Source organism: Drosophila rhopaloa, unplaced genomic scaffold (assembly GCF_018152115.1).
Source record: "Drosophila rhopaloa isolate 14029-0021.01 unplaced genomic scaffold, ASM1815211v1 contig_115, whole genome shotgun sequence".
NCBI classification, from domain to species: Eukaryota; Metazoa; Arthropoda; class Insecta; order Diptera; family Drosophilidae; genus Drosophila; species Drosophila rhopaloa.
In genome coordinates this window covers 8544819-8560480 of record NW_025334990.1, presented here as the reverse complement: position 1 = coordinate 8560480, position 15662 = coordinate 8544819, and the positions used below count along the sequence as shown (strand labels likewise).

Here is a 15662-nt window from a genome sequence, read left to right as displayed (position 1 = left end):
AAATATTTACTTTCAGTATAAAATCTCAATCAGGATGACCCAAAGTCTGATTGTTGGCTTAACATGTTGATATTAATTGCATTTTATTGTTCTTAAACTCTTAGCCTCTCAAATATTCGGTGTCAGCTAAAACTTTGTTAAAGATTCTGAGCAAAGTCCGTTTTGCATATATACTGCAAATATGTTGCACAAATAATCCGGAATATGTTGCACACACATATGCTTCTCGCTTTTATTTCGGCTTTTACTGAGCTTGTGTAAATATTTATATTGCATATAAAGTGTGTTCTAAACTCGGTTTCGAAACCCACTCCAGTCACCTATTCAATGCAAATGGACTTCTTACAGACATTGAATTTGATGCCCCTGCTAGATTTGAAGTGGGAAACTTTTCGTATGTTCTGCTGGATATGTGTTTTATGCTCTCCGACACTAGAAGCCATGCACCGACACCCATTCACACAATTGCATTTATGTGCACACGTGAATTGCATTAGAAAGTTGCCAGCACATAAACTAAATCTGCCTCAAGTGCAAAGATCCCAGTCTCACGGCTGACAGGAACAGGAAACGAGAACGACAGGAGCGAAGTTCGGGGAGCAGATGGGCCAGGACATTTGCATTAGGGATGAGCTCGTGATCCTCGAAGTGGATTAACCACCATATTTCAAACCAGACTTCTAGCTAGGTTGAGGAAAAGCTTATGTTGCACAAGGCCACTTGGGATTAAATGGGATCAAAGCGACAGAATGATTTGCATATTGAATTTACGAAATTAAATTATAAATAATTTATAATAATTGTGACTAACGCAATAAATACAAGTCTATAATTATGGTCAAAGGGTTTAAATTAATTTAATGACAAGCTAGCTTACCAATAAACACAAAATCAAAACAGAAACAGTTTATATTTTCTGTTTTTACTATAATAAAAATGTATATAATTTCAAGATTATAAGTTATTCTTATTAAATAACTTTAATATCTTTGTAGAAGTAAAAATTAAGTGAAAATAGTAACAGCTATATTAAACAAATCAGTATAAATTTCTATTGATACTTTAAAAAATATATCAATAATATATATCAATAATAAGTATATCAAACAAATAATTTATAAGCTCACCAAAAGTATATCAAAATAATTATTTGAGAGCAACAATATATTTCTGTTTTTTTTTATGTTCAATGCCCATTTTTTATATCTTATATATATGCGTATTTTTCTGTCTGTGTATAAGCCAGGTAAATAAATATAAGCACACTTATACCAAATTGAGCATGCAACTCAATCTGATTTATTGAGCAACTTAAAGGTATGCAGATGCTGCAAATACATTTTCATCGCCGCATCCTTGAATTTCCATCTCTAAGCGGAAATACAGCCATTCATTCGCAGGCACTCGCAATGGCACAGCCCATTCGACTTTAGTTCCTGCGCTTACTTACGTTTACGTTTGGACGTGGTTGACGTGTCAGTTACAAGAAGCAATTGTGCAAATGTGTCGGTTACCATTTTTGGGATGAGATGTGCGATAAGCTCGAAATGCTCAAATGGAGCTCAAGCTCCTGGAGGTTGGATGCGGCATAAAGATACGAATTGCTCCTTGTGCATGTGAGTCGGCAGCTGCAGATCGAGATAAAAATGCGAAACTTTGCTGACATCAAAAGTTGACGGAGACAAAGGTTGTGCGAATAGTTACTTGGCCATGCCAATCAGGTTAAATTGTGCCTGGAGGAGGCTAACAAAATCCTGCTCATTGACTTATTGGCCGCATATGCTCCAGGCTCTTTTAGATTTCGCTTAACCACTCAGTAGAAAACTCGGTTTAGTCCGCTCTTAAAGCCACCATCACTGCCATTAAATAAGGAAATGAAAGCATGTGGAGAAAAATCCTCTTGAAAGCCCGGCAGCTCAAAGGTTATATCAGTAAAGGAAAGTTTAACAGCGGAGATGAAGAGGAAAAGTAGAGTGCCAATTAATGCTCCACTTACCTTTGAGATTCCTCCTTTGCCCAGCTTAAATCCAAATACAGAGTCACTGAGATCAGCCTTTGTAATAAGTAGTTTTCCTTTTAGTACTTTCCCATCAGCATAAGAACAAATTATTGCTCAGCGGGATGAAGTCATTAAATTAAGTCACTTCCAGTGCGTATACTTAATTTTCTGTTATGCCCTGTTTTTACTACCAACACACAAATGTGTAGAAAAAAATAACGTAAGTCACCAAAACGCAATGCATGATATTACAATTTGAGCCACAAAGTACACACACACTCACATACACACACAACAGAGAAACTGCAAAGAGGCCTACAGATGCGAATTGTGTACTATGGCTATCCAACATCCGCACTACAATTCCTAGCCACTTCCGCTTCCGTAAAGCTCCGCTTTGCAAGCCACCGAGCATGTGAGCAGCCACTGCCGTGCTTTATGTTTTATCCTGAGCCGCATTTAACAATAAAAACGTGAATTGTTTGCAATGAAAAGCGCAAAGGCGGTAATAAAGCGAACAAACAAGGAAACACACATGCACACTTGAGTGTTTGCAAGCGTTTAAATGTTGGTACACGGAGAAAAATTAAAGGGTTTTCTTAATCAAGATAGGATATCTAGCTATTTCTTAGAATTTATCGACACTACTATTTTTATTTTTATTAAAAAGACATATTAAAATTTATTTTGTAATTCTTTTAATCATTATTACAACCAAACAGCTGTTGAATAAAGTTCATATTTGAAGCTTTATTTATAAATCCTGGGAAACAATTGACCAAACTTGGAATGTCATACCTCGTTAAACTCGTAATTAAATTCCCAATCAATTGGCATTCAAAGCTAAAATTATTTATTTCTGGTCGATTTACGCAAAAAATCATGATAACTGCTTATGACATCGTCCAAAAAATAAAATGTTTGGAAAGTGATGGGGATTAAAAGTTTAGGCAGTCACCTGCACAAAACAGTCTGTGCATAATCTTTGCTTCTTTGTTTACAACAAAATAACTATTATAATATTTTAAAAATGTTGCCAAAAATCTAACAACTAAAATCGAGCAGGAATCGTTAAGTATTTAAAGGTTTTAACATAAATATTTTATGTAATAAAGTGAACAAACAAGGGAACACATATGTATATGTACAAACAAGTAAGCCTGAAAATTTAGAGAATTTCATTTCCAGCTTGGAGGTCTTGATATTTCTTTGAAGTTTTAGACACATGCTAGCATGAAATGGTAACCAAAATGTATTTTTTTATTCATCGAACGTCAGTTCTTTAAGAGGAAATAATACCTTCTTTTAGCTTTATTTTTAAACCAGTTATATAAATATATAAGTATGTAAACTGCCATTGCAATGGCACAATGCATTGTGAACTATATTTTTCGAGGTGTATGCGTGCGTGTTTTTCCTGCTTTTACCTAATTGCTGCACTGAAGCACAATTCAGGTGCTTGGCCAGGCGGAATCTAGTCAGATACTCGCACGAATCGAGGGAAAATGCAGTTTGTGGGCAATGTTTAAGCCAATGACCATTAGCGCGCTTTGATGTTGGCAGTTAAATTGAATGGGCAAACTGTTGGCGGCAGCAGAAAACTCCATGATCGAGACAATGAAATACATTTACGGCATTAATTGCCCCAACGACATGGAAAGCAACTTGAGCAATTCACACAAAGCCAAATTAATTGTGGCACATGTCCAAAGGTTCATGCGATAGAAATGTTCTTGTTTAACAACAGAAGGAAAATAGCAGATGTCTATGAGGAAAATAATAATAATACTTGGGAAAATAATAATGAATATTTCTGAAATTGTATATTAGCTATTTTATTCTTGAAACTAGATAATACTTTTATACAGTGTGCAGTTTAGTCACTAGAATTTCTCTTGCACTTTTTGTTATCTTCGGTCTTTTAACAATTATTAGTATATGCAAATACTTGTTAACTACGATTCCAGCAATTTGCAAACTACTTCAAGTATAAACCGTAATAGGTGTCCCAAAAGAAACCTCAATACATTGTAATCTGCTCAACGAGCCCTGAAATTAATTGAGAGTGCCATCATAAACATGCCAAACGAGAAAATTTTAATTAATCCCCCAATTGCAGGCGCCGACCACAGACGGCATTTGTTCATTTGGATACGAATTCATTAAGGGACCATGTATCTTGTGTGATTTCTGACAGAACACTTAATCAATGGCGAATTACCAAAGCAGGCGATGCAATTTGATATGCCCTGTCGAATTTGCCCAAATTAGCAAGGACATGCCATAGAGAACAAGGAAAACCGGATGGGAAAAGAGTGAAAAGAAAATGCGGCTTAGCAGTGAACAGTAGCAGCCATAAGTTATGTGTAACTATAAGTCTGGATCAGAAGCGACACTCGTACTCGTAATTTTCTTCAAACTAATTACTTTGAAAACAGCAAAGATGCCACTTGACACAGTACTTCGCGCGATAACTCTTTCTGCATCCAGTTTTCCTCCCAGTTTTCCTCACAGTTTTCCCCTAGTTTTTCCACTGCCAGTGCAATCGGAATTGCAGGCGTGGCTAAATTAAATGGCTGACAAAGTGAGCAGCACAAGCAGCCCGTATCCCGCGAGGACCGGAGTTTTCTTTTATATTCCGTCACCAATTGCAGTCGGCAGCAACTGAAACTGGTGGAAATGAACGCAAGGACATGGACGTGAAAGTGGAAAGTAGAAAGTGGAAAGTGCCAAATGGCAACTGAGAAAAGTTGCAAACGGGCGGCGAAAGTTTGTCATAAATCAGAATATTTTAAAAGTGTTTGCCCTGACAGAACAAGAGGACTGAAAAATGTGAACTGTGGCAGTCATAAGCCAAGATTATGGCTGAAAACTTGTAGAAATGTCGAACAGAAACTATGATGGCAAAAAAATGGTAGAAAACGAACTAGTTAGACCCTCGATGGAGTGAGAAAAAATTGGAAATAAAATCGCATTTAATTCGAAGATTGATAAAGTTTACACGACTTATTGTCAATAAGTAGATTGCTTGACAATTGTTATGAAATGGCAAATGTTTTACTAAAAAGAAAGAGAATTCAGTTCAAGTTGTCTTAGATTTCCCTTATTTCTTGATTAGAGAATTTGTAATTTTTTGTGAAACTAAATAAGGAATACTTTTTAATTTTTTAGCTAAAGCAAAATTATTTACACCGAATATTATATGCAAAATTTTAAGAAAATCAAGAACTTAATAAAAATGTAATTTACAAATCCCCCAATCAAAAAACTTTCAAGGAAATGCGGATTTGTTAAGTGAGACAGCTAAACTGACCGACTTTCTTAAAACTCTTTGGCGATATCATTATGCTCATCAGCACTTCTCTTTGCACTCAACTGAGTGCACCTAATGCAACCATTTTAGCCCATCAACCATGCCGAATGACTTTCTACCCCACCAACCCAGCTGCAAATGCCAATTTAAATTCAAATGCAGACTACGACTTCAAGTTGGAATGACATCGGATGTCCAGTGATTTGCATTTGGCAATGGCAATGGCAATGGCGATGGCGATGGCGATGACTATAGCTATGGTGACGATATAATCGATTTGGTCGGATAGTTTTTCGATACCGCAGCAGGCGACAAAGTCCACAACAGCTGACAAGTCAAAGCCAACAAATAGACAGCCTTAACTTTGATTGACATTTCAATTAAATAATAGCCGAACTTGGTGTCGCTGACGGCGATGTTCAGGGTGCAGAAAGTTTTGCTTGCCGATTACGAGGAGATCTACGAGCCGGTTCTGGTGGAGAATCCCTTCACCCTGGTCAATATCCGGGGTGTGGGATTGCGCCAGTACCAGATAGGACTCACCTGCAACCGCCTGCTCTTCGGATGCGATAACTTCTCGAAGTACGGCGATGAACCGAGTTTCCTGGCCCGTGGCTTGGATCCGGAAATCGAGAGTTTCGAACTGGTCAGCATGCTGCCGCTGCAGTTGATCCGGTTTCACTTCTTCCGCAAGACCAATCGGTGCCTCATGATGCTGAACATTGTCCAGCCGACGGGGTCGGTTCCACTGACTGTTTTGGAGCACCCGATGATCTTTGAGTTTGGTGGCCATGTCTACAAGCAGCACTTCTGGCACACTTGGCGGGAACGGGTGGCCACCATCCGGGTGATGCAGCCCCTCTACGGCCAGATCACCGGCGCCTCACCCTTCTCCAGCACCGATGTCCAGCTGGACGAGGAGCCCACCGTGGTGCAGGTGCATCCTGTGCCGAGGAGTTCATCCTTATACAGTGCCTGCCATGCGGGGGTTGGGGATTTCGGCTAGCCATCGTAAGTGGCTTTTGACCAGTTTCCATTTTCTATTAACCGATTTGGGGGCTTAAGTTTTCATGGCCCAAACTTTCAATTTGCTCAGACTGTTTATTTATTTATATTAAAAGCAAATCGCTCTTCCCACCTTTAGGTAAGCTTTTTTTAGTTAGTCTGACAAAAACGTTTTATTATCGAAGTGAAAAGAAAAGTGTTTCGACGAGCCGATTCTATGCCTATAAAGGTCTCCATTTGGTAATATGAGGAAAATAAAAAGACAAGTTATTCTTTGAGGAAAAGATTATTACATTTCATACTTTTGTCAGAAAACTAAGAAAATGTGTTTTTTGTTTACGGCACGGTAATGTCTTAATACCCTTGCAGTCATGCCAAAAGTTGATAACAGCGTGCACTGCACGAAAATATATATGACATTTACATAATTTAGATAAAATCAAGGTATTGGTGAAATAAAAAATTTTATAAAAATACAAAAGTTAATAAAAACAGCAGCTATAGGATATTGATATAGGATATGGATATTTTTTAAAATGTACCTTCAGACCAAAATTAAAATAGCTTCTGCAGCACTGCTAAGATATTCACATTCACAAAATACATGAAGAAAATCAGAATGGAATTAAGTGTTTTAACAATTAATATATTTTTAAAATTCAAGTGGCTTTGCCTTCCCCATACATAACTATTTCTTCATTCGTAAAGGTGTTTGAAATGATTTCCCTGTATCTTAAGGATACCATTTGAGTATTTGACCTTCGAGGATATTCCCAGCTTCGATTCTCCAGCTGACTTTGCTCTGATTTTCGTTATTGTTTGACTCCATTTTGGTTGTTTAATGCAATCAGCAGAACGGCCAGAAATCCAGCCACAACAGGCAACCGAGCCTTCTGGTTTCGGCGGCTGTCCGCCGGGTTGTTTATTTGGGAATGGGCTAAGTTCGGAATGTTGGCCGAAAGGTGGAGGGTGGGGGAATGACGACGAAAAAATGTTGTATTGATGTGCCCCGGGCTTTGGTCTATTTTTTGCCCTACAGCCCCCGCCTCCAGGGCGAGTTAACCAACAAAGTTTTCAATTTGCCGACAAACTTAAGCCGCAAGCCACAGCATTTGTCGGGTGCGGTGGAAAGGAAAATGTGGGAGAATTTCGGGGGCTAAGGCCTGGACATGTCTGTCTCTGGGTGAGCGTGCAGCTGACACCAAAAATCAATTGCAATGAAATGCCGGCCAAATAAGAAAAACAACAAGCCAAACGAAAACGAACCAACAAAAAAAACAACAACACAACAAGTCGTCATTGGCTGTATTTGGTTTAGGGCATTTAATGGTCAAAGTTTTTCAACTTGTCTGTAATTTATTTGATTTGCTTTGGCTTTGACTGTAACTGCGACTGTGGGCCGATTCGTCGGCTACTCTCTGCTTTTGATAAATTACAATTTATTTAATGAAATGTGCAGAGTCCCGAGCGACGCATTAATCATACGCCATGTGGTGCGGCCCTACAAACACTGTAATGAAATTACAAGTATTTTAAATTTCACCACGTTTTCAATGCTTTAAAATCCTTTTCTCCCTAAGCTTTGCTACGCAATCCGTTCGCATGGCGACGGCAATGCGAAAAGTTAATTAAAAGCCATGGGACACGGCCGGTAGTCAATAAAAACCATTGTAGCACCCCATACAAACTAATGAACGTTAAGCATCTCCCCGTTGAGCTCTACTTTTTTATTAATTTTTAATACACCTGCTGACGGCGTCAATTAAGCGTGGACCTGTTCAATTTCGTTTAATTAGCCATAAAGGCGCTTAAAAAGGGGCAGCCGGGCTTCTTGTCGCTGTTTTTGGTTCCCTCGGGCAAATGTGGTAGGCATTCAAAATTGAAATAGCTGCCGAGAATCTGCCTGCATTCTAGGCATTCCGGCTTTGTTACTTATTCGTTGGTATAAATATATATATATATATTGGCTGGTGGAGTTCAAAGAATCTAAGCAGCCACATCAAAGTCTCGTCGTGAGTAATTGCTTTTGAAAAATTTGAATTTTGAACGCCGTACGGCTGTTGGCATTTGCATCCGTAGGAAAAATTTCATTTAAAGCACCCGCCCACGAAACTCATTGACGGCACCGATAAGTAGATGCTACACATATTTTTGCAGGGTCGACACGGCGTATACGCAATGCTGGCAATTGAATGTCTACTTGCGCGTGTGTGTGTGTGTCGGCCATATTTCATTAGCACACACACGTTAGACATTTTGTAGGTGCTTTAAGCGCAGCGCTTATGGCGACATTAAAGCTCGACCCGCATGCAGCTTAAACTGACAGTGATGGATGAGTTTCATATTTATTGAATTCCGACGGATGCCACGGATGTGTGTGCCCCTGCATATTCGCATGTACATACAAATGCAAATTCGTGGGCTTAATAGCTAAATGCTGATTGGTATATCTTTGCATAAATCGAATTCATCGCTCGGGGACATTTTAAAGAACCATTGAGATTCACTAAGTTGCCTTTGATTGGATTACTTTCGGCCTGTCTATCGGATGGCTGAATTAAATCTAATGTTTAAAATGTAATTAAATTTTAAAACTTGACAGGCACAGCAATGTATGTAATTTATCTAATGGTTTTATTTAGAGATGTATTTACCATTTTCTGGCATGGAAAATTAATAATTTGATATAGATATATTGAATTGAAAACAACTTTAATCTCTTTGGACAGCTGTAAACTCATTTTCACGCCCACGTATTTAAAGTGACGTATCCCGTGCATGGAAAATTAATAATGTGATAAGGCTATTTTTATTTTAAGATAACTTAAAATCGTCTGATTTTTGGGAATATTAATCTATTAGGGCAGATCATGTTTGGTTCAAATTTGCAACGAGTTATAATCGGTCAGTGTATACAAAGTAATTAATAATACTATTTCTAATTATTATACCTGTTGCAGGTATTATATAAGTCCGAACGGGTTAGATCGGCCGACTATATCAATTAGCTCCCATAGAAACAATTCGAGAAAAAATAAAAAAATAAAATGTAAAGCCGTTGATTCTTTAGATATATCTGTAAACTCAGAAATATAGTAGTTCTCAGAAATTTCAGAAATACGTTTACAAAGGAGCTCGGAGATATGGTAATTTTTAAGCTATTTCAAAAATTTTATAAAAATCGCACGACTTACAGCTGCCATAATAACGATCGAAAAATCAATCGAAATATTTACGCGATCAAAAGTTTGGGTGAGAGCGCAGATCTGCTCGGCTATTAACGCATATCAAGAATTCGCCGACTCCCTTTCAAAAACTCTTTATACTCTTGCTCTCGAAAATCGCTTATCAAATATCATCAAGAGCTCAGCAAAGCATATTCAGAAAAATCAGTTTACTCTAAGCTCTCGCGATAAGTGGTTGTGATTTTTCACATTTTTAAATATCTAATTCAATCATTTTTAAAGTGAATATTAAGAATATAATAGAGTATAATTGATATGCTGCATCAGAAGTGATGGAACTAATATCAGTCCGTTAGCATGGTTTTCAATATATAATAGTTATCCAAATAAATTGCGCTGACTAATAGGAAGAGGGAAAAAAACATCTGTGATCACTGTGCCGCAAGAAATATATAACAAGAAAGAAAAGCTAACTTCGGGCGGAGCCGAAGTTGATATACCCTTGCAGAATACTCTGTAAATTATATTCTCCAAAATTATTCATATGATGCATTCTTAATACTCATAAAAAATCCGAACTTCCTAACTTTAACAACAACAAAGTTATGGCATTTCCAATCGTTCAGTTATATGGCAGCTATAGGATATAGTCGGCCGATCCTTATGAAATTTGATAGGTCGGATTGATTGGCCAAAAATAAAATCCATAGAAAATCCCAACTTCCTAACTTTACAAACACCAAAGTTATGGCATTTCCGATCAATCAGTTATATGGCAGCTATAGGATATAGTCGGCCGATCCTTATGAAATTTGGTAGGTCGGATTGATTGGCCAAAAATAAAATCCATAGAAATTCCCAACTTCCTAACTTAACAAACACCAAAGTTATGGCATTTCCGATCAATCAGTTATATGGCAGCTATAGGATATAGTCGGCCGATCCTTATGAAATTTGGTGGGTCGGATTGATTGGCCAAATATAAGACCCATAGAAAATCCCAACTTTCTAACTTTACAAACACCAAAGTTATGGCATTTCCGATCAATCAGTTATATGGCAGCTATAGGATATAGTCGGCCGATCCTTATGAAATTTGGTAGGTCGGATTGATTGGCCAAATATAAAACCCATAGAAAATCCCAACTTTCTAACTTTACAAACACCAAAGTTATGGCATTTCCGATCAATCAGTTATATGGCAGCTATAGGATATAGTCGGCCGATCCCGGCCGTTCCGACTTATATACTGCGTGCAAAGGAAAGAAGGGTGTGTGCAAAGTTTCAATCCGATAGCTTTAAAACTGAGAGACTAGTTTGCGTAGAAACAGACAGACGGACAGACGGACAGACGGACAGACGGACAGACGGACATGGCTATATCAACTCAGGAGGTGATCCTGATCAAGAATATATATACTTTATAGGGTCGGAGATGTCTCCTTCACTGCGTTGCACACTTTTGACCAAAATTATAATACCCTCTGCAAGGGTATAAAAATAGCAACACTTTTATTGAAAAAAATTTGAGATAACAACATAAAGTTTTTGCCGATGAGTGTGCCTGCTCATTCAAATTATGTTAGGCCCCCGACGCCCCCGCCGTCGTATTTGGAGGCGATCAGCGGGGACAGCAACATATCGGAAAACAACAGATGTGCAAGTACGGAATCGGTGGCCACTCAGGACATCCTAGGTCGCAACTCGATGCACATGATATGTCCGTCGTGCCACGCCGAGATTAAGACGACCACCATTACCCGGCCCGGAACCTTTACCTACGTCTCCGCGTTCTTCACTTGCTTGTTCACCTTCGGCCTGGGATGCTTCCTGATCCCCTTCTGTATCGATGACTGCAAGGAGGTCGACCATTCGTGCCCCAACTGCGAGGAGTCCCTGGATCATTGGATAAAATCGAATATTTTGTAATACTCATCAGTAAAAGTGCTGACAATAAAATTAATACAACACGTGAAATATTTTATTTTAATCTTTTCATTTTATTTAATTCCTATTTGTTATATATGTAAAAAGATATTTCAAGGAATTTAATTTTAATTCAGGTTCAAAAGGGATTTTAAACTTTGTTTATATAGTTTCAAGGTATTTACTAAATCCTGTAATTACGCTTAAAACTACTTACTAAAATTCATTTAAACCGAAATTCGAGTGCCTCGACTATCATATAGCCTTTAGTATGTTATCTATTTCATTCTATTGGCGTGGCAAAATAATATGGGTGTTCAAGGCGCCATCTGCCTTCCGACACTGACGTCACTGAATTTAATTTAATTTAATTTCACTCACGAGCAAATTCCAAAGCTTTGGGCTGCACAAAACATTTAACGATTGAACATAAAAGTATTTTTTTTAATTTTAGAAATATTGCCGTGGAATTCTACTTATACTTGGACCAATGTTTTTTTTCAAGAAAAAAAAACTTGATAAGAAAATTTATTATAAGAATTAAAATAAATGCTTATCTGAAATACATTACATCACTTCAAGAACTTTTAAATATATTTAAAATTTGAATGTCTTTTACTCATTTATTTTATTTATTTAATCCCTTGCTCATTTAAATCACTTATCAAAAACCGATAAGAGCAAAGCAAACTTAGAAATTCAGTTGAATTCAAGCTCGCGCATGGAGAGGTCGCTTACTTCCACTGTTTTCAAGTAAGAAACAAAATTTTTTATTAATTTATGCAACCAGTTTTTATATTGTGATGAAATATTAATTTAACAATATTAAATAAGCAGTGATAAAAAGCTAAAACAGGAACTAAACAATTAGCAAATATTTAAATTTTTGTTTAAGTTTTAATAAGAACTGGACCGTGTCACTTTGGCTTAAGATAAGGAAATGATAAAATCGCCCATGAGTGTTCCACGCAAGTTGAATCATGTGGAGGAAGTGGACTTGGAATCATTAGGAAGAAAAGGGCCAATGGAGGAGACCACATGCCGCAACCCAACGAACCACGCCGAGATTGAGACGAAAAAATGCTGCGCCGGCAGAATAAAAATCTGCATAATGTGGTTTTTTATTGGCCTGTTTTTCTTTCATATTGTGTTTTGGGTGATGCGATACGTTCTAATTCTTTCTGGTAAAGATTCCATTAATACAATACAAATTTTCAAAATAAATAAATTCGACCAACTGTACATTTAGTCATAATTATAAAAATGGACCTCAAATTTGGTGAATTTTTTAGCCGTACTTACATATACGGATTATTGAAAGTGAAACTATTTGTCTTCTATTAATTTTTTACGAAACGATTTTAAAACTTCTGTTTGCGAAGGTGTTATCGGAAAAATGCAAATACCATAGATTGCAAACATTTTTTATTTGAGTTGCAACTAGGAGGTCGTATTTTTCTGTTAATAAATCGATTAAAAAGTTTTTAAATTGCTTTTAAATGAATAACTTAATTCTTTGGAAAAAAAGGGTAACATTTTGTAACAATCAATTCTAGACACCTTCAGAATTGTAGAAGAAAAAATATTTTTTCTTCCCTTGCAATTGGGCTAATTGAATTTGATTTTTACCGGGCCGTCGGTGGGTGGAAGTTTTAAACGAATCGAGACGTGACGGGCATGCCAAAAGTTTTTCAGCCAGTGACCGCAGAAAAGGTGACCCAGGGGCTGAAAGGCTTTAACCCCAGTCTGGTGGGGGATTCCCCTTTGTTTGTTCGCCAGGCGGAGGCTTTCATGTGGCTGCAGCCGCTGAATGCGTGGGAACCAACATAAGGTGTGCGGCAGGAACTTATAAAGCAAACAGTTTGTCGCCTGCCTGAAAAATCGCTGCATCCTTTAGCCCAGATGGTCGTATTTGCCTTTGTGTCGAGTGCTAAAGCGACTGCCACGAGGTAAGTAAAAGCTGTTAATGTTTATGATATAGTTGACAGTGAATCCTTCTTTTTTCCTCATACATACACACACAACCACACACACAGGTGCCCTTCCAGCAACGTTAAATTTATTGCATACTTTGCAGGGCGTGCATTAGCGTGGCAACTCGTCACGTCACAAATCTTGCACGAACAAAAAGCGCGGCTTGAAAATGGGGAAACTCTGGGAAAAGCTTGAAAAAAGCAAAGACAACGCAGAAAGCCAAGAGAATCCAAGCGAAAACGTGACTTGGCACTGGCATCAGTGCCCCCGATGATGATGATGATGGGGTCCTCATGATGGCCTCACATCAACCCAAAACGCTGTCATTAAAATTTAGTCGTACAGAGACTATGACAAAAGAGCCAAACGCAACTTTTATCGGAATATATGAATTTTTAGCAGTCAAAAATATTGAATATTGATATACAACTGAACTGAATAGCAGATATACTTTACTTAATTTATAGCATTAAAATAAATTTTTGCTTTTGTCTTTATAGCAAATTACAATTAAAATAATTTACTATACATATATAACATTTATTTATCAATTTTTATAATTAATATTTATGGTAAAATGAGATTAATTTTAGGCTACTGTTTTATTCAACAGTTTTGATTCTTTATCCAATTTCCAAACTGCCAGAGCTTAAAAGTCCATATTGACCAAATGGGATTTTATTACCTACTGTTTGCCATAATTGCCAGGGACCTGGCAAGAGCCTTTCAAGGATAAATCTTGGTATCTAAGAACCTCAGCTAGTTGCTGAAAACAATTAACCCGATTGCTGGCCTAACGCAAAAAATTCGAGCTTAAACAAAACTGCTATGCGATGTGCTTCCGATTTAGGGGAACGCTTTTAGGTGACTACAAGTGGACCAAAAATTGGCCAAACCGAAAATGGAATAGCATGCAAATCTCTGTGGGATTGGGAAGAAGCCACACCTGACCAGAGGACCAGCTCACTTCCCCCGACCTGTGGCAACATAAACAAACACAGTGCTAATGGTCGGCAGTTAAGAGGCTATTAAAATGCAAAACTTTCGACGCAACCCCAGCTGGATGCAAATCTTTGGTCGCTTTCCGGTCCACTGACTCACTAAGGCGATCACACAGGGCCAACAGGCGCACTCCAAGGCCAGGATAAACGGCAAACAAATAGAGAGGGTCCTCGTCGATTTCCAGAATTGCATCGCCCCTCGATGCCCCCTCTCGCACTTCACATATCACAGGATGTGTTGCCAGTTGCCGTTCCCCGTCAAAACGCCTACCAATTGCCATTTCGGGCCAAATCCAATCCTTGATGGCAAACATCTGCCGTGTGTGTGAGTGTCTAACCCCTGGATGCGAAATCGTAAATGTTAATGGCTGCTCGGATTTAATGTCCTAGGTTTCTCCATGAGTTTCGGTTATCCAAAGGGCTTGGTCTGAATTGAAATACTTAGCACTGAGAGAAACTGCAATAAATAATAACAAACACAAAAGGAAGCTAATTTCGGTAAACCAAAGTTTTTATGCCCTTTCATTTACATTTTTAACAAAATTGATAAGTCCATTCTATTATTCTAACAGTTCCTATTTATAAAATTATAGGTTCAATAGGATAAGAAATTAAATTTTGCTTTTATATCTAATCAGTAAGATTTTAGGACAAACGGAAATTTCGTATTTTTAATTGAGAAAAGTCTATATGCAAATTAATTTAAAAACTAATTTTCACAGATTTTGCTAAAAATTGAAAGGTATATGTGTACACGTTTAAAATAACAAAGATATATGATATTATTTATTAAAAAATAATAATTAACATAATTTATAATATTTTAAAGGAAACTAAAAATCACATATAAAATAATAAAACAATATTTGCATCATAAAATCGTAAGAATTTTAAAAACCTATTTAGAATAGCAAATAAAATGTGTGTTTACTATGGTTCAAATCAGTACATTTAACTAACTCTTTCTTTGTGGAAACCTTCTCTGCTGACTCTCAAGAACTTTTGATCTTGATAAAAAGCCAAAATCTTGATATGAAGTCCTTACATTTTCACTGTGCAGGCAAGGGAAACGTTTGTTAATGCTCGCCTGGGAATTGGGACCTGGGGACTTGGGGACTTTGGACCTGGTCCTGGGAATTCGAAAGTGGAGCAACCGATAGCAGCGCCTCCCAGCCACATTAAGCCTTTGTTTGGCTTCCAGACAGCTGCAGCAGCTGCCTTAGAGCCACTCCGCCCTATGAGGAGATAATCAAACTTGA

At 37.7% G+C, this 15662-nt stretch overlaps 2 protein-coding genes across 2 annotated transcripts; both read left to right on the top strand.

The window, feature by feature from the left end:
• Positions 1-5727: 5727 nt before the first annotated feature.
• Positions 5728-6455, top strand: LOC108043758. The gene has a single exon (XM_017122563.2). It carries the CDS (start codon positions 5728-5730, stop codon positions 6316-6318), a length of 591 nt encoding a protein of 196 aa, XP_016978052.2. The 3' UTR covers positions 6319-6455.
• Positions 6456-11056: 4601 nt separating this feature from the next.
• On the top strand, positions 11057-11431 carry LOC108037896 (cell death-inducing p53-target protein 1). Its single transcript, XM_017114570.1, has one exon. The coding sequence runs from the start codon at positions 11057-11059 to the stop codon at positions 11429-11431; it is 375 nt and encodes a 124-aa protein (XP_016970059.1).
• Positions 11432-15662: the final 4231 nt, after the last annotated feature.